At 41.7% G+C, this 23793-nt stretch overlaps 1 protein-coding gene across 3 annotated transcripts in view; it reads right to left on the bottom strand.

The window, feature by feature from the left end:
* Nucleotides 1–23793, bottom strand: part of scn1laa (sodium channel, voltage-gated, type I-like, alpha) — a 225497-nt gene that overhangs the window by 148807 nt on the left and 52897 nt on the right. For all 3 annotated transcript variants that reach the window (XM_063052347.1, XM_063052348.1, XM_063052350.1), the window contains exons 2-7: nucleotides 12749–13065; nucleotides 10158–10275; nucleotides 7939–8029; nucleotides 3327–3455; nucleotides 1739–1830; nucleotides 318–572 (exon numbers count right to left, since the gene is read on the bottom strand). In XM_063052347.1, the coding sequence (XP_062908417.1) occupies nucleotides 318–572; nucleotides 1739–1830; nucleotides 3327–3455; nucleotides 7939–8029; nucleotides 10158–10275; nucleotides 12749–13012 (949 nt within the window). In that variant the 5' untranslated portion in view covers nucleotides 13013–13065. The remainder of the gene's footprint in view (nucleotides 1–317; nucleotides 573–1738; nucleotides 1831–3326; nucleotides 3456–7938; nucleotides 8030–10157; nucleotides 10276–12748; nucleotides 13066–23793) is intronic.

Below are 23793 nucleotides of genomic sequence, written 5' to 3'. Positions count from 1 at the left end.
CTGAGTACACTTTTACACTGACTAATTTTTGTTCCTTATTTCAAGAAATGGAATGTAATGGTTCTAACTTGGGCAGTTGCAACATAGGACAGGGTGGTTGGTGGAGTGGTGAGGTTACAGACTTCGTTAAATTTTTAGAGCACACTGAAACTGAATAGACCATCACAGATATACTTCCTGGCTGCAAATTATCATTTCTATTGTTTATTCTTCCACATCGATAAATATTAAAATAAAATTTTTACAACAAATACAGAGATGATGCTTGACTTAATCCGGTCCAAATAAATTAACTAATGTGAACATCAAGTGCTTACTTGTGTCTAGGATGTATTTCTCAAAATTAAATGTGTTCATTGTCTCATTGGCCATGGTGTCATTCAGAACAAATGAGCTGTTAGTTGTACTAAAGTTGAACTCAGGCGGCCATTGAACACATTTATGTTTTAAGTTTCCCATGAACAGCTGTAGCCCTATTAGTGCAAATACGCTCAAACAAAAAACAGTCAGAATCATTACATCGGACAGCTTCTTCACTGACTGGATCAGGGCACCCACAATGGTCTTGAGACCTGCAAAATAAAACCCATCAGTCCTTCAGTTAACATTCGCACGCTTGTTAGTTAAAACAAGGAAATATCAGTTCTTCCCATAATTGAAAAGACAACAAAAATTGGAAAGGATGTAAACCTGAAATAGAGACAGAAAATGTTGAAAATACACCACAGGTCAGACAGCATCTCCTTCAAGAGGACCACAACCTTGTTGTAGTTTGGAATCTTGCGTGCCTCATTGGCCCGGAGAGCTATGTTGGCTGGAGTCAGGGCTTTCTGCTTTGGCTCTTGGGAGGGTTACCCATGCTAAATAGGTCAAAGGGTGGAGACCTGGCTAAGAGTGGTCCACTGATCCTCCAGGTTTGGGGGTTCAGCTCAGGGCTAACAACACTGAGTGGTCAAAAAAATTCTTAAGGAAACAGCAATGAAGAATCCTTTATCAGTGTGGACAGGCAGACATGGAGGACCTTCATTGCTGCCCTAAACACCAGCAGTGTAATGGGCAGTAAGTAATTAAGACAGCACCTGAAGAGAGAAACTGACTTAGCATTTCAGGTCCTCAACTGACCTGCTGAGTATTTCCAATGTTTTCTGATTTTAATCCAGTTCCTCCTGTATTCTACTTGCCAATCTCAAGCAAGAAATAACTTAAATTTGTGAGAATTTGCAGAAAGCAGGCAATTACGAAACATGCGATTGGATATTTTGCAACAACAATGAAAAGCAGCAGCATCTGTGCAGTTGAAAATTGCATAATTTCAATAGAGAGGCTTCCAAGAATGTACTAAGTAATTTATTGATCGGAATGGGAATGGACATTACAGGAAGCAAACTGCTCAAGTTGGCTGCGGCAATATCTCATGCAAAAAGTTGTTAAACATCAAGGCTGAGCCACAAGCAAAATTAACACTGAAAAGCCAAGTATTCTGAATTTCAAAATATTTTACTGATTGCTGCCATTGTACCTTATTTTTAATTGCAATAAAGAAAGATCAGCCTCAGTGTTTAACCCAGCTCTCACCTGAAATTGTTTTCAAAGTTCAGAGAACTCAAAATGTTCTCAACACTGACACATTGCCCAGGTCCGCAAACTCTGTAAAAGGCGACGGCACAGACAAACACAGTAACAGCACACAAGAATACAACTGCGGGCCAGCCAGCACTGAGCATCATTCACTTCTTACCTGGTATTACTGAAATAGTTTTCAAAGCTCTCAATACTCTGAAAGTTCGCAGAGCTGAAACATTGCCTAAGTTTACAAATTCTGTTACATACCTGTAGAATTAAATCACAGTTAATTTTGGCTTTAGAAACATTTCAGTATCATTTCTCAAATATGCTCACTTTAAACAGGGGATTATTTAAAAATATTTTTCTTTCATGCCTGTTCTCCATTGCACTATGGTGTTAGCACATTAGATACAGTTGAATGACAATCAGCGTGGTGGCAGTACTCATAATAATTTTTATTTCAGTGTTTATTTTGCCACTGTAAAGGCATTAACTACTCGTGTAGGAAGCAGTCCAGTGAATGCGGACAGTCCTCTGGTTCATTCGTTCCTTCGTTCATTATGTGCCGTGTCATGGGTGATCGTGGTCTTTCAATGAACGTGGTTGTTCTTGGCAAATCTTTCTACAGAAGGGTTTGCCATTGCCTTCCTCTGGGCAGTGTTTTTACAAGATGGGTGACCCCAGCCATTATTAGAAATTATTTGCCTGGCGACAGTGCTCACATAATCAGGACTTGTGATATGCACCACCTGCTCCCAAGGTTTTACAGAACCCTGACTGGGGGTGGTGGGAGGTGCTATACCTTGCCCAAAGGTGACCTGCAGGCTAGCAGAGGGAAGGAGACCCCTATGCCTCCTTTGGTAGAGATGAATATCCACTCTGCCACCCAAGGGCACTCCAAATGTATTATGACTCTTCATGTGCAAACCCAGACAACGATTAATGCCAGACATACAGGCTCTGCATGCCTGATAAGTAACCTGATAAAGCATACAATTAGAAGATTTTTGTTTTGTTTCCCTTCCAAACCAAAATGCATCAGACTTAATCTCAGCATTTCACCACTAGCCCAAATGAAAATAGTTTAATTAGCATTTACCAGGAATCAAAGCTGGAACTTTCTTGTTTGGCTCAATGTTTTACATTTACCCACTAAGTCATCAAGCAATGATGAGGAATCAGAAATGTAAAAAAAAAAATCCCTTCCCTCTTCTTCTATTCCCCACTCTGGCCCTTTACTTCTTCTCACCTTCCTATCACCTTCCCATCACCTTCCCCTGGATTCCGTCCTCCTTCCCTCTCTCCTACGGTCCACTCTCCTCTCCTATCAGATTCTTTCTTCTCCAGCCCTTGACCTTTCCCACCTGCTTGGCTTCACCTATCACCTTTCAGCTATTCTTCTTTACCCCCCCACCCCCACCATTTTATTCTGGCATCTTCCCCCTTCCACGTCACTTCTGAAGAAGAGTCTCGGCCCGAAACATCGACTGTTTATTCATTTCTATAGATGCTGCCTGACCTGCCGAGTTCCTCCAGCATTTTGTGTGTGTGTGTGTGTGTGTTGCTTTGGATTTCTCAGACAATTGATCTCAATTCTTCATGACCAAGCAGCCTCTGTCATGGAAAAGACACTGCTGTTTATCAGGAATAAATCAATACAGTGCACAACACTGCCTTTTGAATGCATTATCCTACAGTTATGCCTATGAGAACATGGTCCCAGAGTAAAATAACACTGAGCATATTTGACTTTTACTTACGCCATAACAATGACACTGAAATCCAGCCAGTTCCAGGGATCGCGGAGAAATGTGAAGTGATCTACACAGAAGCCCCTTGCTAGAATTTTTATAAGTGATTCAAATGTGTAAATACCAGTGAAGGTATACCTATTAGAATAACAATAAAAAATCTGTTCAGCAATTTTCTGGTAAACATCACTAAAAAGGGAAACTTCAATAAATTTCCATTAGAAAGACTGATCTTAATGACGATTTCTACTATAAAAATGTCTTCCACTTCTAATACATCAAATATTATGGAATTCTGCAATTATATTAAACTTCTTTTTAAATTTGTAGTTGATTTCTGGGATTTGAGCCCAAGTTACATTTGAGAAGGACATAGAGTACATGTTAGACACAAATTCCTGCCATGGGAAATAAATAAAAAAAAAATTGTTTACCAAGTATGTAGGAGCTCTTGAAATAGATCTGGAATATTATATTTATTTATTAAGATACGGCACGGAATCCGCCCTTCGAACCACACCGCTTCGCAACTCCACAATTTAATCCTAACCTAACCACAGGACAATTTACAATGACCAATTAACCAGCCAACTGGTACATCTTTGAACTGTGGGAGGGAGCTGGAGCACCCAAGGTAACCCACATGGTCACGAGAGAACGTTAAAAACTCCTTACAGGCAGTGGCGGGAATTGAACCCAAGTCGCTGGTACTGGAAAGCATTGTGCTAATCACTATTTTACTGTGACGCCCTATTGGTGAAATGCCTAGAAAGTGAATCATTTCTCATCCTGAAACTTTATAGCATGGTAATTTGAGCTTACTCATAGAAATACAAGTTAGAAATTAATACTGGGTCAGAGTATGAAAACGCTTTGAATCCAAATCATTGCCTTTGACTTGATGTCACTGTCACTGGCGAGTTAATGCCACGCTCATGCTGACCTATTCCTGTGTGAACTGATTTGGGTCATAGGCTCTCAAAGGTCACGCTTTGATTAGGCTAGAGCACTCTGAAAACATGGGGGCTACAATATAGGGGAGGAAGTGTGTCGGCTCTAATCTACATATCCCAGTGACAGGAGGTGGAGCAGTTTTACACCGAGGTGTGAGGACACAACAATTCTGATGGAAAGCATCTACGGAAGGTTCCCACAATGACTGGCTACACACCTTGGAATCGAAGCAGTGTGGGAAGCAACTCCATGGCCTTACAAGAGCCTATCCTTTCGTGTCTAGAGCTGTAGCTTTTCTGCACAGCCGTGTAAAAGATGCAGCTTCATGGGTCCACCTATCACCCCTCAACCTACAATACAGCCACCTATCCCACAATGGCAGCCATTCTTTGGACAAATCTCTTACCCCTCTCATTGCTTGAGCACTTCGCTCCTGCCTATACATTAAATGCAACTAGCATTATAACATTCATTTCTCCAGAACCACACAGCCCAAAGCACACAATTTCACAACAATTCAGCTTTGGGAATTACATAACTTACCAAAATTCCCCTTTGTCTTACAAGGTAAGGATGCCCTTGATAGTGGTTGGTCCATGGTCTTAGAGGCAGACCTTTCTATAACCAAAGGCCAAACTTGCTGAAGAAACCTGCAGATGCATTGTTTCAGTCTGCTTTTACCACACCAATCATATTTCAGTCTGCTTACCCTCAACAATCATAATTCAGCCTGTTTTCACTCCACCAATCATATTTCAGCCTGCTTTTGCCCTACCAATCATAATTCAGCCTGCTTTTACCCCACCAATCATATTTCAGCCTGCTTCTATCCCACTCATCATAATTCAGCCTACATTTACCCCACCAATCAAATTCCTTCCTGCCTTGACACCCTTCTTTCTCCTTGGTCTAGTCTCTTTCCATATACATCTGGCACTTTGGATACTTGCTGCCACTGTGACAATTTCCAATTCCCTACTTCACCAGGATGAGGAATCCCTCTGCACCTCACTGGGCTGGAGCACCCTCTGCTCTTTCTCAAACAGAAGCCTAACCAGTTACCCTCCACCAATGCACTCATTTCTCTGGCTGAACAAGTCCAACCATTCAACTTCTCCTTCAACTCCAGTCACTTTCTCCAGGTCAAAGGTGTTGCTAGGAGCACCTGCACTGGCCAGAGCAACTGCTATATTTGTTTTTTATCTCAGTCCTACTCGTGGACACATTAGCAGTTTTTTTCTGGATTTATGACTAAGTTAGGTAGGTTTCAAGAAATGACTGGAAGTCTGCAACTATATGAGATGTCAAAGATGGCACATGGAAGGGGAAATGTGATAATATATTACCTTGTAAGGAAGAATAGAAATATTTAAATTGTAAGGAATATTAAGTATTGATGGACAGACAGATCTGGATGTACTCACAGAAGAAAGAAAAAGTTACTGTAGGAAATATTTAGAACTATAAATGAGTTACTAATTTACAGAGTCATCAGAAAAGTACAACACAGAAACAGGCTCTTTGGCCCATCTGGTCCATGCCAAACCATTTACCCTGTCTACTCCCATTGACCTGCACCTGGACCATAGCCCTCCATATCAGTCCCATCCATGTACCTATTCAAACTTCTCTTAAACATTGAAATCAAGCTTGCATGCACCACTTGCACATGCTCATTGACTTGCTCATGCCACACTCTCACAACCCTGAGCAAAGATGTTTCCTGCCATGTTCCCCTTAAACTTTTCAACTTTCACCCTTAACCAACCTCCGGCTGTAGTCCCACCTAACCTCAGTGGAAAAAGCCTGCTTGCATTTGCCCTATCTATCTATACCTTGCATAATTTTGTAAACCGCTTATCAAATTTCCTCTCGAACTTTTACGTTCCAAGGAATAAAGTCCTAACCCATTCAATTTTTCCTTATAACTCAAGTCCTCCAAACCTGGCAACATCCTTGCAAATTTTGTTAATTTGCAAAGTTGAATGAAGTACAAGAATATGGAAGCCTTGCTACAACAGGATAGAGTTTTGATAAGGCCATTCCACAGTCATCTTATTATAGGAAAGATTCCTTTGCCTCAGAGATGGTGTTACAAAAGTTCAATTGATTAATTCCTGAGGAAATGCAGTTGTCTTTTGAGGTAAGTGTTTCTTATGTAAGGACACCCAGTTAACATTCTTTATCAGAATACATATTTCTATTCTTCCTCACAAAGAGCACAACCTAAAATATCACTTCATTATATTCTATATAGAGACCAGAAAAATAAATTATGTTTCATTTCAGATGCTAATGGATTCACCAGTATATTATGAAGACATTTCCCTAATGGAACTAAGGAGCAATCTCTCAATAAGAGATCAGTTAATTAGCAGCAAGCTGAGGAGGATTATCTTCTCTCAGAAGATTATGCAGTAAATATTTGGATTTCTCTAAGTCAGAAGGAAATGAATGTCAAATCTTTAACTCTACACTTTGTTCAAGTATATAACTGGACTATAAAGTCAACAGGATTATGGGATAAGGAATGCAAATAATGTTGGAGGCAAAGGTCAAATCAGCCATGATCTTATCGGATGGCAGAAAAGATTGAAGGTGTGATATGGCCTTCATCCATCCTTTCCAATTTTTATATTATTTTCCTTTTGAGGAAGGAGGTGGAGTAAGATATTATATCAGCGCACTTGACAAGTCCAAGCAACAGCTCAAATTCTGGCAGCACAAGAGTTGATCCAGCTGGATCAGAGCGTTACCTGGCAGATGGCATCACTTAATATCCATCCTATGTGTCCAACATATGATTCATGCTATGCATAGCATGAGCCAAAGTTCTGGGTTAAATTTCTACTCCACATGATCGTCACAGAATAAATGTATTTTCATTATTTATAAAAACATAGGAATTCAATCGCTTAGCTACCAGATCCAAATTAAAACTGAGGAAAAAAATGCTCTGTTAGGATTAATAATCAGTAACTGAAGAAATATCTTCAAAATAGATGAGTTCAATGCTTCATTTGTAAAGGAGACGGAAGTATTCCAAGTGACAATACTAAATTTGGAAATAGTTCGGAAAATGTGTAGCTTGGGTTATAGATGTTTGGGTTGAATTGTTCTCCAATCTAGGCAACTTACTTGCAAACATTTCATCACCATATGAGGAGACATCATCAGTGCACTGTTGAATGTGGTGTGTCCTCCAAATGCTTGGCCTTTATATATTTTTCATTCAGAGGACACCACAGTCAACAGCATACTGGCGGTGTCTCCTTGCATGGTGACGAAACGTTTACAATAAATTGCCAATATTGGAGAACAACTCAATTCAACTAATATTAAATTGATCAAAAGGCAAGCTTTTTAAGGAGATTAGAAGTAATCTGATCAGAGTAAACAATCTTGCTTTTTCTGAGTAGGTCAGGGATAAGACGAGTTAGGGAATGTTTAAGGACATTTCTCAAGGGGACATCTAAAAGGCATTTGCTCAATTTTAGCAGAATGGATTATCAAATGCTCATGATGGGAAGTAGTCTATTTAAATTGATTTTAAAAAATGTAATATTTAAGTTATTCATGAGCCAAAATATGAACATTTATTTGTTGAAAAGATGCTTAAGAATTCAATGTTGCAAATTCAGTAATACACAAAATACTGTACACTTACTCTACATTCTTCGTCCAGTCTGGAGGATTATGCATCGTCATAAACACACAATTGGTCATAATAGTGCACATGATGAGCATGCTGAACAATGTAAGATTCAGTCAAGAAAAACAAATCTCACAAAAATATGATCATTAAAGCATTTTGAATTTCAGACATAATAACAATAAAAGATGATCTTTTTGTTTATTTTAGAGGGATTAAAAATACAACCATTATAATCATTATTGTAAATGTAATTTTCAAATGTAGATCCTAATCGGAGCAATATCCTTTCTTTCCAATTTGGCGAAAGAGAACTTCCCAGACATACTAGGCATGAGTTTAATTATATTATCAAAGTGGATTGCTCTCTGTAAGAGTTAGTTATTCAAAGTGACAGGCTCATTGATTGGCATTGAGTTGAGATCCCAATCCTAAATTTTAAAAAAACTTCGAAATGCATTCCCAGTAACTCATGCTAAGAGAGAAATGGACTGACATGAGAGGAAAGGTAAGATTAAATCTGATCCCAAAAGGCTTAAAAGAATAACCATCTATTTCTTGACAATCATAGACAGGTATGACATCTCAGCCCTGAACAGTAAAACAGTTTGACCTTTAAACTAGGAATGATTGAAAATTTAGGAGGTAAAACCTGTTACCACTTCAGAATAAAGGTTATATCTTCTTCCTTAACATCCTGAAAGAGATGGGATTCAGGTTCATAGTAATGATACAATGTTCTTCATGAGCTGTAAGAATTGTCTTCTACTAAAATGACTAATGCTGTTCATTTTATGATATAAAATGTAGTGTACACTCACATTCTGAAGTACTCATTGTAATCACATGCTACTGTACATGTTTTATACTCATCATAACTGTACCATCTGAGGGTGCCTGGAAGAAGGTGCTGGTGCATCATGGGAAGGTGCATCAATAAACCAGCAACCTAATCTATATCTCAACTTAATATTTTGTATCATATTCTTGTTGATTCATTCCACTCACTTCCATCCAACAAGCTACAATGCTTATCCCTGCAAGTAACCAAAGTGCTACACTTGCCCATTCACCTCCTCCCTCACCTCCATTCAGTGTCCCAAACTGACCTTCCAGGTGAGGCAATACTTCACCTGCAAATCTGCTGGGGTCGTCCATTGTGTCCGGTGTTCTCAATGTGGCCTCCTCTACCTTGGTGAGACCCGTCGTCAATTGGGGGGAAAGCCACCCTGTCCAGCACCCCTGCTCCATCAGCCAAAAGTGGAACTCCCCAGTGGCCAAACATTTTAATTGTAGCTCCCATTCCTGGTCCAACATGTCAGCCCATGGCCTCCTCTTCCACCATGATGACACCACCCTCTGGCTGGGGGAGCAATGCCGTATAACCCATCTAGGTAGTCTACAACCTGACGGGGTTTTCTCCATCAGAATTCTCCTGGTAAAAAAAAAGTCCCTCCCCCTTACCCTCTTGTTCTATTCCCCACTCCAGCCTCTTACCTCTTCCCACCTGCCTATCACTTCCCCCGGGTCTCCTCCTCCCTTCCTCCTATGGTCCACTCTCCTCTTCTATCAGATTTCTTCCTCTCCAGCCCTTTAACTTTCCTACCCACCTGGATTCACCTATCACTTCCAGCTATCCTCCTTCCCCCATCCCACTTTTATTTTAGTGCCTTCCCCCTTCCTTTCCAGCTATGATGAAATTTCCACAGATGCTGCCAAACCTGCTGAGTTTCTCCAGCATTTTGTGTGTGTTGCTTTGGATTTCCAGCATCTGCAGATACCCTCTTGTTTATTACTTACTATGTTTCACAGTTTTCTTCATCTTCCAAGATTTACACACCAGCCTACAGAAAGACTCAAGACACCTGTGGACTCTTTGATTATCTGGGGACCTTCCCTCACTCTTACACCTGTTGTGGCAATCCCATCAGATGTAGCAGTCCACAATGACCAGCTTCCTCTGGACTGGGATAATTCTACCAGTTATACTGTACTGGACAATCACTAGGTAAGCCTTAGAAGCATCATTTCTAGATGCTTTCACCAAGGTATCCAACAATATATGCAATTTAATCCTATATGGAATTAAAGAATTATTGCCCCAATACATTGTTTATGTAGACTGAGTATGAATTTTATCAATATCGTTACCTCCACGTAGAAAAGAGTAATCTGCAGTTCTTAAACACATTCAAGCCTTTTAGTTTTCAAAAGTACACCATGTAAAGGATATGAATGTACCAAAATCTTAATAGCTAGTTTCCTTATAGGATTGAAAGGACTTAAAATGTACAAGGCAGGTGTGGCACTAAATCGGAAGACTGCCTTCCCTCTGTTCAATACTATAAAAGTCTGTAAGGAAAAAAATGACATGATTATAATTGTAAGGTGGAATTGGATGTAAAAAGCACATTTTACAAGATTTATGTTTCTTGTGTGAATAAATACTGAATACAATCTGCAATCATTCTTGTTTACCAAAATACAAAGGTATTTAAGAATTTAAAATGAAAAAACCTGACAAATACAATACTGTGCAAAAGTCTTAGGCGCACATATGTAACTAGGATGCCTTTGTCATTTTATTTTAAATTTGTACTTACATTGGGAATAATTTATAGAAGTCAGCTGACCTACCAACCAGATAATACTTAATACTACTGAGCTAATACAAAGATAAGTACTCTTATTTCTGTTTCCCAACCACCCTCATATTTTAACCAATATAGAGTACTGTGCAAAAGTCTTGGGCATCCTTAGCTATACATACTGTATATGCCTAAGACTTTCGCACAGTACTGTAATTCATTTTAAAGCAAAACTTAACCATAATACTTATCTTGGAAATAATTTGTTACAGATACATTCAGTATATACCCAATACTGCTAAAGTCTTTTGGCCCAAAACGTCGAGTGTTTACTCTTTTCCATAGATGCTGCCTGGCCTGCTGAGTTCCTCCAGCATTTTGTGTGCGTTGAATGGTATAATCTGATTCTTGTACCATATTTTCTCTCTGTTCATGATTACTATTTTCTCTCTACAACAATATACAAATACCTTCCAAATACAAATGTGAACATTATTAAGTTAAGATTCAAAATTCCTTGATAGATTAGTCCTGATTATCTGAGATGTACCTGCTGAGTGTGTAGGTTTCAGATAATCAGGACCAGTGACCTCGGACCATAAGAAATAGAAGCAGAAGTTGACCAAACAGCTTCTCAATGGAAAGCCAGAGCTAAACTTTTGGTTTTACTCTATCTTCGATTCCTAAACCTAAATTTCAGACTTCCTTAATGTCCAACAGTTATTCATCTGTAGAACCTATAATCCACAGTGTGAAGAAGCTACCCATTCCTAAATGGCCGTTCCCTTGTCCTGAGAATATACACACTGGTTCTTAATTTGAGCTAAAGCTAGGGCAATCCCTCCAAGCATTCTATTTTTTTTTTTGATGAGGCCACCCCCCTTTCTATATTCCAGAAAATAGAGATCTAGTGCAGTCAAGCTCTTGTGATATGATACCATGTTGTTTCTGGCAATCTGCCTGGCCAACATTGACTGCATCTTTGTAAGGCAAGTATGCCTTCCCTTAAATAAGGAGATTAAGGAGATGTGGTCTCAACAAAACCGCATGTAATTGCAGTTATATTACCTAAATAGTTACTCTCCTGTCCTTTACAATTAGGACTAACATACTTATTGTCTTCCTAACTGCTTTCTCGATCTCAGGGTCTCCCAACCTGAGGCCTACAGAGACCTTACATAATGGTATTAGTCCATGGCATAAAAAAAAGGTTAGGAACCTCTGCTCTATCTGAATATCAACTTCGGTGATTCAGATACAAGGATTTCCAATCTCTTTGAAATCCAACAATACTAATCCCTCTCCTTTAACCCCATATTCTGCTTTACCATTCTTCCTACTAAAATACATGTTTTCACATTTCCTGCCAACACATCTGCCATCTTCTTGCCTTATCATCCAACCAATGTACAATCCCCCAAAGTAATTTTAGATTCAGCTTCCAATTCCCATTAAACTAGAACACTGAATCATTGATGCTCTCATAGATTGTATATGATTCCTGTTCAACAAGAGAGAAATAACCTACGGTGGGTTTTACATTCAATTTGCTTCTTTTCCAGCCCCTCTATAAAAGGATGTGATCGCAGAATGCTTTACAATGCAAAATATAGAACATCAAAAATAAAATTTCATTAAGAATGGCAAAAAGTGGAATAGCAAAATAAGTCTGGGATAGCTTCAAGAGCACACCACTAATTTTGACTTGAGTCACTACTGGGAAACTGTAGTAATGAGTCATCACTGTAATGTTATATTTCTTCTAATTGGCATCCCAATTGAGAGATGAAATGTTAGTAGTTCAGGTACTTTGAGTATCATTGCGGGTGCACTAGAGAGTGACAAACAGAAAAGAATGCTCAACAGAAATACAAATACACAACAGCCCTTATAGAAGAATCAAGCTTAACAGAGCTTAAAGGAGTTCGTAAGACAACCAAGCCTCCTACTGCCATTCTAAGCAAAAGACCAAATGTACCATAGCCAGAAAACAAGACTTATCTTTAGCTCTCCTGCCTTACAAGATAAAAACTTTGCAAGCATGCAGTGAGAAGCAAAACAATAAAGTGAATTCAGTTCTACTTCATAGGGAAAGTACTGAACTCCATATTCAAATATGACATATACAGCAGAAAGTGTCACATCAAGAAAAAAGTAAAAATCACAAAAGTTTTGGCAACAGTGCTAAAATGATTGCAAAGCACATCACTAATTTGAGAAGCGAATGAAACACTCACTTTTTTTGTTCTATAAAATGGGTCCAGGTCTTCCAGTGGCTCAGAAACCATCCCTGGAGGTATGTCACCATAAATAAATGGTAGTGATTTGCCGGCTTCCAAGTCACGATTTGGCTTTGGGCCATTTTCATCATCATCACCGTGTTGTTCCTTGGGTCTCTTGGCTCTTTCCTCTGCAATGCTTCTCTCAATAGCTGCAAGAGATTCCCGGGTGAAATGTACGAGGCTGTCTGGTCCTGGCGGTGCAAGCAGTGGCTGTGCCATCTTTTCATCGTGCACCTTGGAGATTAACTTCTAGCCTCGTGCATAAAAATGTGCTACATTAAAACAATATACACATCTGTCAAAGGAAAATAATTAATATTCTGAAAAAAATTAAGCTAAACCTTATAGACCTCATAGAGTGCACGCACGCGCACATACACACACACACACACACACACACACACACACACACACACACACACATATGCTGTATATATGTAACCAAGTGACTGTTGAATATCATTTTTTATTGTTAAAGTGTACTTATGTATTCACCTTGGTAATGCCCAAACAGCTACCTGTGCCTTTAACAGAAAACGGTGATGTCAATTTTGCATGGTGGAGTAGAATGAAGAGTTGCCATGTTCTAGAAAGGATGACGTACGAATGCTTTTCCCTGGTTTGGTGAGGAAAGTAAATTGATCGGCGCTGGATAGCCTGATTATCAAGTTCCTTAATTGGCCTACTAGCATGAGTGGGGAGAACTCATTTCAAGGTCCAGCCTATATGTGTTTGGAAGTTAAGCACGTGTGCACCAAATGTGAGTATATCTTAGATAAGATGAGATGTATTTGTTCATATTTTCGATGTTGTGTATAAGGTACAGGGTTGGTGGGATTCTAACTTTGTTTATTTTAGATTTGCCACTACTGTGTTGGTTTTGTATATTTTGTTTCAGTTATTTTCATACTGCATACGTAACAAGGGGTGTGGTCTGAAGTTAAACTGAGATTGTAATGGTGGGAACTGTTTTGCTTTAATTTATTTTGTCGTTTTTATTTTGATACCCTCTTTGTGCAATGAAACATCTAAAACAGATAAAGGAACTTAAGACTCGAAAAAGACTTTTCCACTTCTGTCAATGTGGAGCGGAGAGTGGGAGCTGGTGGGAGCAAACAGTGTTGGGAATGGAGAGGATGGAGTGCTGCAGGAGGGGTGTGGGACAAGTGGCGGAGAAGGAATTTCAGGGAGGCGGGGGGTGTGGAGCAGGTACAGACACACCCAGCCCTGAGACACCAGGCAAAGTCACTTGATTCCAAACAACTGGTTTATTGATCATTACAGAATGTCTCTCTGGTGCTTCCTGCTCCCTCAGCTCTCCCTTCCTTTTTTCCCAACCATCAGTCCCCTCTCTCTGCCCCCTTTCCACTCTCAGTCCACAACAGAGACCCATATCAGAAGCAGCAGCAGTGCAATACAATATATAAAATTACCATAGTACTGTGCAAAAGCTATATATATACCTAAGACTTCTGCACAGTACTCTGTTCAAATAATGCTACCTCATAAAAATCTGATGAAAATCTTCACATGAATCATTTCCTGTTTCCTGGTAACCCAAACACAACTTCATTGCTGTTCATCAAGGTTTCCTTTTCACAATCAAAGACTTACAATCTTACAACTTGATAGCTAGTTACTTTACCTCAAACTTTCACCAGCACCACTTTGTCCTGAGTTCCTTCTGTCATTCATGCATGTGTAACATAGAAACCTACCAATCATGGGCTCAGTTGGATTTGTCGCCAGCAGACTTCTGCCTGACAGTTGGCTAAGCTAACTTATGACTGAAGAAACTGCAACAAGGGGCTACAACTATTAGTATGGGATTGCAGAGGAGTACTTGCATAAGGAGTAGGCCATTTGTTTCCTGTGATGGGGGAGTCTAAGATTAGAGTACACAGCCTCAGAATAGAGGCTGTAACAAACTTTTAGAACAGAAATGAGGAGGAATTTCTTTAGCCAGAGAGTGGTGAATCTGTAAAATTCATTACCACAGGTAGCTGTGGAGGCCAAGTCATTGGGTATATTTAAGGCAGAGGTTGATATATTCTTGATTGGTCAGGGCATGAAGGGATATGGGGAGAAAGCAGGAGACTGGGGTTGAGAATCAAAATGGATCAGTCATGATGAAATAGCGGACCAGACTCAATGGACCAAATATCCTAATTCTGCTCCTATATCCTATGGTCTAATGGTCTCATCTGGCGCCTTTAGCATGCTACACCATTTACTATGCCCACAGTGGATCTTTTAACTCAGTTCTATCTCCCACATCCTAATAATTGCTCTAATGCCTAATAATCTATCCGAAAATAGTAAATAGCACCTTACTGCAAGACTGGTTGTAGGCATCTCAAAGAGAATGACAATCCTGATACCTTAAATGTTAACTGTTTTCCTTCCTACAGATGCCACCTAATCTGCATCAGAATGTTCAACATTTTCTGTTTTTATTTCACACTTCCAAAATTTGTACGTTTAGTTCTTCAGGCTGAGGGCAAAATTCATGAGGAATCTATCACACAGGTCCCTGTCGAATTGTTCTGTCTCCAAGGGCCATGGTTCAGTCTGGAGCTGCTAACTAGACCTGATCACTAGTTGGCAGCTCCAGACTAAACCATCTGCCAGCTGAAGAGAGGTCAGTTTGTTCCTGACCTCCATACTTGCACAATGAAGTACAGAAGATTGGAACATGCCTGAGGCCACTCTGACCTGTTGTGCTATCACAGAGCTCAGCACTTGAATGATCATTTTAGTTTTTAATAGTTTTAAAATTGGTTCCATTTACTTGAACTACTTGACGTTGCTTGGCAATTAGCTTGCAGACGTTTCATCAACAGTCGAGGTGACATCCTCAGTGTGCAGTTGTTGGTGTTTCTTTCTGGGAGTGCTCATGTTTATATAAGCCCCCATTCTCTTGCCTTGGTTTTGGTTGACCACTTCTTCAGTTCAACTTTGAATTCTATTGGCTTGCATTTCTTTGCCACTTAGGGGTTCGTAGATGGTGTCTATTTTGAAATGTTTGTTTACGAAATCATCAGAAGAGAACTACGATCCTAAGAATTCTTGTGCTATAACTTGAACAATTTTTGAATAGGTGATTATTGAGTCAGAGCTGTATAAGAACCAGAACATGACCTCAGGATCCACTGCCTGAGGATCGGTCACCTCTCAAGGAATACTCCACTCTGCAGAGAGGCCTGGAGGTCAATTTGGCCACTGAGGCTAAATTGCTCCAATGAGATCTATTCATGTTCTTCAAAATTCCAGGCAAACAAAAACATCCTGATCCTAATTCCCTCAGCTTTGTGGCTTTCCAATAGAGGCAAGTACATTGTTCATAGAGTCATAGAGAAGGACAGCACGTAAAAAGGGCATTCGGCCCATCCTGTGTGTGCCGAAATACTATTCCACCCAGTCCCATCAGCCTGCACCTAGACCATAACGCTCCAGACCCCTCTCACACATGTACATAGGACATAGTACAGCACACAAACAGGCCCTTCGGCCCATAATGTTGTGCCCAACCAGCTAAGAAGCACGAACGTTTGTAAATCAAAAACCACCCAAAATGAATCCCTTCTACCTACACAATGTCAATATCCCGCCATCTTCCTCACATTCATGTGGCTACGTAAACATCTCTTAAAAGCCTTTAATGTATTTGCCTCTCCCACTATACCAGGCAGCACATTCCGAGCATCCACCACTCTCTGAGTTAAAAACATCCCTCACATCCCCTTCGAACCAACCCACTCTCACCCTCAATTCGTGCCCTCTAGTATTAGACATTTCTTCCCTGGGAAAAAGATACTTTCTGTCTACTCTATCTATGCCTCTCATAATCTTATGTAATGCTCAGGGCGATCGGCTCGTGTTTATAGAAACATAGAAACATAGAAAATAGGTGCAGGAGTAGGCCATTCGTCCCTTCGAGCCTGCACCGCCATTTATTATGATCATGGCTGATCATCCAACTCAGAACCCCGCCCCAGCCTTCCCTCCATACCCCCTGACTCCTGTAGCCACAAGGGCCATATCTAACTCCCTCTTAAACATAGCCAATGAACTGGCCTCAACAGTTTCCTGTGGCAGAGAATTCCACAGATTCACCACTCTCTGTGTGAAGAAGTTTTTCCTAATCTCGGTCCTAAAAGGCTTCCCCTCTATCCTCAAACTGTGACCCCTCGTTCTGGACTTCCCCAACATCGGGAACAATCTTCCTGCATCTAGCCTGTCCAATCCCTTTAAGATCTTATACGTTTCAATCAGATCCCCCCTCAATCTTCTAAATTCCAACGAGTACAAGCCCAGTTCATCCAGTCTTTCTTCATATGAAAGTCCTGCCATCCCAGGAATCAATCTGGGGAACCTTCTTTGTACTCCCTCTATGGCAAAGATGTCTTTCCTCAGGTTAGGGGACCAAAACTGCACACAATACTCCAGGTGTGGTCTCACCAAGGCCTTGTACAACTGCAGTAGTACCTCCCTGCTCCTGTATTCGAATCCTCTCGCTATAAATGCCAGCATACCATTCGCCTTTTTCACCGCCTGCTGTACCTGCATGCCCACTTTCAATGACTGGTGTATAATGACACCCAGGTCTCGTTGCACCTCCCCTTTTCCTAATCGGACACCATTCAGATAATAATCTGTTTTCCTATTTTTGCCACCAAAGTGGATAACTTCACATTTATCCACATTAAATTGCATCTGCCATGAGTTTGCCCACTCACCCAACCTATCCAAGTCACCCTGCATCCTCTTAGCATCCTCCTCACTGCTAACACTGCCACCCAGCTTCGTGTCATCCGCAAACTTGGAGATGCTGCATTTAATTCCCTCATCCAAGTCATTAATATATATTGTAAACAACTGGGGTCCCAGCACTGAGCCTTGCGGTATCCCACTAGTCACCACCTGCCATTCTGAAAAGGTCCCGTTTATTCCCACTCTTTGCTTCCTGTCTGCTAACCAATTCTTCACCCACACCAATACCTTACCCCCAATACCGTGTGCTTTAAGTTTGCACACTAATCTCCTGTGTGGGACCTTGTCAAAAGCCTTTTGAAAATCCAAATATACCACATCCACTGGTTCTCCCCTATCCACTCTACTAGTTACATCCTCAAAAAATTCTATGAGATTCGTCAGACATGATTTTCCCTTCACAAATCCATGCTGACTTTGTCCGATCATTTCACCGCTTTCCAAATGTGCTGTTATCACATCCTTGATAACTGACTCCAGCAGTTTCCCCACCACCGATGTTAGGCTAACCGGTCTATAATTCCCCGGTTTCTCTCTCCCTCCTTTTTTAAAAAGTGGGGTTACATTAGCCACCCTCCAATCCTCAGGAACTAGTCCAGAATCTAACGAGTTTTGAAAAATTATCACCAATGCATCCACTATTTCTTGGGCTACTTCCTTAAGCACTCTGGGATGCAGACCATCTGGCCCTGGGGATTTATCTGCCTTCAATCCCTTCAATTTACCTAACACCACTTCCCTACTAACATGTATTTCACTCAGTTCCTCCATCTCACTGGACCCTCTGTCCCTTACTATTTATATATTTATATATCTGTCCCTTACTATTATCTAGGGCAATCCCCGTCCGCCACCAAACCGTGTCTCACGGTTTGTGTAGTTGTTGTGTAATGCCACCTGGGACAAACTCACACATCAAATATCAGACAGCACACAATGTACGATTTACAGATTACACTTTATAAATCTTACTGAAACTATGTAATTAATAGAGATACAATATAAAAGGGAAAGTAAAAGGCGCCAAACTATCAGAGTTCAACCAATTCGTGTACAACAGTTGGAGCTCAATGAATGGGGTCTTCTTTCCACCATGTGATTTCCTCCAACCCCCGCGACTCGCCGCTCGGGACCAACCACGGTGGTCGACCAGAGCGCGTCTAGCACATCCTTCTTCTTCAGTTCCCCCCCCCGAAAACCCCGCCAAACCACACGGTTCCCAGACATATGTGACAGAATAGCACCCACAAAAAGAATAACATGGACACTCATTGGTTCGTTCTCTCTCTTATCAATAACATAACTGAAACAAGCAGGGAGAGAGAGAACTCCTTACATTGCAGTTATTATTACAGAAAAGCCATTTTTATTCTAACATAACAAAGAAGCCATTTTATTAGCCTTAGCAGTAACATAAAAGAAGAAACCCCTTACACTTACGAACCTCTATAAGATCTCCCCTCAGCCTTCACTGCCCTGAAGAAAACAAGCTACATTTGTCCAGCCTCTCATGACAGTACATGCCCTCTAAACCAGGCAGCATGGTGTATGGGGTGTCCAGAGAGAGATAGTACCTCTGGTGGTGGGCTTGTTGTGCTCCACACAGGGGCAGCTCACTCACTTTTGGTCCCCACCTGCCACCCAGCTCTCACCTGTGACTCCAAGTAACTGTCTGCACATGGCAGTGGCCGCACCCCAGTACACCAGTTCGACAGGCGGGCTAAACCAGGTGAGTGTAGCTGGGAACCTCCCACCCCAGCGAGATAGGGATAGGCCTACCCCAGCATGTGAGGACAGCTCTGGCTGACTGGGCAAATGAGATCAACTACAAGATCCAATGGCCAAGCAGTCTGTGCTCCAACGCTTCGTGGAGAGCGAAGGGCAAGACAAGGCAAAGAAGGCATCATGGCTATCCACTGCAGCGGAGGAAGTCTCCAGTCGTGATGACTTTTGAGTCCAAGAGAATGGAACTTCCCCAGTGCAATGATTTTTTCACTATATAATTACTCCCCCAGAGGTTATGTCTTTGTCAGAAATGACAGACAACCAGCAATAACGACATCCTGGTACTTATCCAAACTTCTCTTCAATGTTAAATGTTGTAAAGAGATCCCAAACTATTCATAACACTCCAGATAAATGTCTTGCCAAAGCCCTATGAAATTAATGTTTCTTCCACGCTTCAGTATGGGAGTTCGGCCCCAGCCGCCCGCATTTCACTGGTTTTTGCCTCCCTCTTGCTAGTCACAATCCAGAGGAAAGTACAGGAGTCTTGGGATCCATATTGCCAGGATTGATTGGTGAGGTTGTAGACTTGTTTTGTGGGACATGGAAGTTCATGTTACATGTCTTTCTGGATTATGGTTACTCTTTTTTTTTGCTGTTTTTGATCGACTGGGTTGCTTCGGCGAAGAATGGCCCTGCGGCCTGCAGTGGCTAGCGGTGCAGCGCTGAACTGAACTAAACTAAATACTACCGGTTTTGTTTGAGATTCAATGTGCAGTTCACTCACTTTTTGCCATTTGTACTTTTATTTGTTCTTTTATTTTGCATATTTAGTATTTGAGGTTTTCTTGAATGGGCTCCATGGTGTTTCTTTGTTTTGTGGCTGCCTGCAGAAGCAGGAATCTCAGAGCTGTATTCTGTATACTTACTTGGATAATAAATGTACTTTGAATCTTTGAATATTGGCTTGTAACAAAACTAATGTTAACAGTTACCTTAATAACGCAAACACAAGGAGATCTGCAGATGCTGGAAAATCAAGCAACACACACAAAAGATGCTGGTGAACGCCGCAGGCCAGGCTGCATCTATATCAGCATATATAGCAGAACAAAGAGTCGACTGTACCCCTTCCTGTAGATGCTGCCTGGCCTGCTGTGTTCACCAGCATTTTTTGTGTGTGTTGCTTAACAGTTGCTTCCCTGATTGGTTGCCCTGCCTTCATATCCATTTTCTGTGGCAAGTGGGAAACTTAAGATCCTCAGCATCAGCATTAATTTGTTTAGCAATCTCCATTTTAAAACTCACAGCCTACTTTGCTACTTGGTTCTGCATCAGCTGCACACTTGGGCAGCATGGTGACATAGCGGTTCGCACCATGCCTTACAGTACCAGCAACCCGGGTACCATAACACACAAAATGGAGGAGGAACGCAGCAAGCCAGGCAGCAGCCATGGAAAAGGGTAAACAGTCGATGTTTCGGGCCTTGCCCCTCATCAGCACTGGAAAGAAAGATGAGAAGTCAGAGGAAGAAGGTGGGGGGAGGGGAGGAAGTACAAGATGATAGATGATACCAGGAGAGAGGGAGGGGTGAAGTAAAGAGCTGGGAAGTCAATTAGTGAAAGGGATAAAAGACTGGATAAGGGGGAATCTGACTGGAGAGGACAGAAGGCCATGGAAGAAAGGGAAGTGGGAGGAGCACCAGAGGGAGGTGATGGACAGGCAAGGAGATAAGGTGAGAGAGGGAAATGGGAATGGAGAATGGTGAAGGGGGGGCAGTTACTGGAAGTTTGAGAAATCGATGTTCATATTGGAGGCTACTCAGATTGAATATGAAGTGTTGCTCCTCCACCCTGAGTGTGGCCTCATCGCAGCAGTCCAGGAGGCCATGGACTGACATGTCGGAATGGGACTGGGAAGTAGATTTGAAATGGTGGCCACCAGAAGATCCTGCTTTTTCTGGCGGACAGAGCATAGGTGCTCAGCGAAGCGGTCCCCCATGCTACGTTGGGTCTCACCGATAGACTGGAAACTATACCGGGATCACCGGATACATTAGATGATCCCAACAGACTAACAGGTGAAGTGTCACCTCCCTGGAAGGACTGTTTGGAGCCCTGAATCGTAGTAAGGGAGGAGGCGTAGGGGCTGGTGTAGCACTGTTCCACTTGCAAGCATAAATACCAGGAGGGAAATCAGTGGGGAGAGTCGAACGGTCAAGTGAGTCGCATAGGGAGCAGAAAGTGGGGGAGGGAAAGATGTGCTTGGTGGTGGGATCCTATTGGAGATGGCAGAAGTTACAGAGAATTATGTGCTGGACGCAGAGGCTGGTGGTGTGGTAGGTGAGGACAAGAGAAACCCTGTCCCTGGTGGGGTGGCGGATAGATGGGGTGAAGGCAGACGTGTGTGAAACTGAAGAGTTGCAGGTGAGGGCAGCATTGAAGGTGGAGGAAGGAAAGTCCCTTTCTTTGAAGAAGAACACCTCAATAGTTCCGGAATGAAAAGCCTCATCCACAGAGCAGATGTGGCGGAAACAAGAGGAATTGAGAGAAGGCGATGGCATTTTTACAAGTGACAGGGTGGGAAGAGGTATAGTCAAGGTACTTGACAAAATCAGTGGGTTCTCACAAGGGTGTACCAATTGGTAGGTTAACTGGTCATTGTAAATTGTCCCATGATTATACCATAAGACCATAAGACAAAGGAGCAGAAGTAGGCCATTCGGCCCATCGAGTCTGCTCCGCCATTTTATCATGAGCTGATCCATTTTCTCCTATTTAGTCCCACTCCCCTGCCTTCTCACCATAACCTTTGATGCCCTGGCTACTCAGATACCTATCAATCTCTGCCTTAAATACACCCAATGACTTGGCCTCCACTGCTGCCCATGGCAACAAATTCCATAGATTCACCACCCTCTGACTAAAAAAATTTCTTCGCATTTCTGTTCTGAAAGGGTGCCCTTCAATCCTTAAGTCATGTCCTCTCATACTAGACTCCCCCATCATGGGAAACAACTTTGCCACATCCACTCTGTCCATGCCTTTTAACATTCGAAATGTTTCTATGAGGTCTCCCCTCATTCTTCTAAACTCCAAGGAATACAGTCCAAGAGCGGACAAACGTCCGCTAGGCTTAGGCTAGGATTAAATCGGGGGTTGATCTCATTCTGATCCTTTTTTTACAAATCCCTCACCTCATGGAATTAGTCTAATGAAACTTTGTGGCATTCCATTAAAGACAACCATGCTTTCCCTTTAATAAAGAAAGCAGCAACCACTTTACTTAATGTAGTATGCAAGATGCTGGAGGAAAGTGGCAGGTCCGGCAGCTCGGAGGAGGAAAATGGACTGTCAAAACTTCGAGTCGTTCATCTGGACTGGGGTGCCCAACCTTTTTTATGCCATGGACCCCTACCATTAATCGAGGGGTGTGTGGACCCTAGGTTGGGAACCTGTGATCCGGACTGAAAGATAGAGGGGAGATAGTCCGTATTAAAGGGGAAGGAAATGGTTAAAGCAGGGGTTCCCAACCTGGAGTCCAGACAGCCTTTGCTTAATGGTTTTAGTCCCTGGTATAAAAAAAGGTTGGGAATCCCTGGGATTGAGGAAGAGCGAGCCAGCAAAGGTCGACCCAGGACCCAAGTAAGAGGGGAGGGACTGACAGGCAGACAAAGGAGAGTGGAAAAAGCAACAGAAGCCAGGAGGTGATAGGTGGAGGTAACAAGGGGTTAAAGATGATGGAATCTGCTGGGGTGGAAGGTGGGGCATGCGATCAAGTGAGGGACATTGGGAGGACAGACAGAAACAGTGGAGGAGAGGAAAGAAACAGACTTGAGTGAGAGAAAAGGGCTAGACTGGGAGCAGTTTACCAGAACTTGGAGAATTCAATGCTCAAGCCATCGAGTTATAGACTACCCAGGCAGAATATGGGGAGCTGTTCCTCTCATCTGCACATCTCCATTTTATTTAATATTTCCCTTGTTCAAACACAAGCTTTTACTGTCTATTTCTATGTCCATTGCTAGTTAATTTTACATCTTTTTTAAAATCAGGTTCTTGGTCATTGTTTGTTGTAATACTATCCGGCAACTTGTTGCTTTAATTTAATACCTGCATTAACTCTGCTTTGATGTACAAATCAGGCAAAGACAGTTCAATGCTACTGGATGATAGGTGCACCAGAATAATGCACAGTCATCTTCAGTAATGGGTGCTAATAGGTCACGTAGGACAACACAATGGACGTCATTCTGACTTTGATCAGGGCTATTTTAATACAGTAACACTTTGATTCAATCATAGAATGGCAGGAAAAGAGGGGGATGAATTCTGGTGAGATTACATTCAAGCATTCACGAAGAAGGAAGATTGCTGAAGAAGCAATTAGAAGATTCCAGTGTGGGGATTTCATTCAAGTTGGGGAAAAATGCAGATTTCAAGAAGAACTTAAGAAATATCTGAGAAAAAGAAACCAAAGTTCTAAGTAAATTTATTATGTA

The sequence above is a fragment of the Mobula hypostoma genome, chromosome 6 (assembly GCF_963921235.1).
Source record: "Mobula hypostoma chromosome 6, sMobHyp1.1, whole genome shotgun sequence".
NCBI classification, from domain to species: domain Eukaryota; kingdom Metazoa; phylum Chordata; class Chondrichthyes; order Myliobatiformes; family Myliobatidae; genus Mobula; species Mobula hypostoma.
Note: the sequence above shows the minus strand (reverse complement) of the source record. Positions and strands in the feature narration are given on the sequence as shown.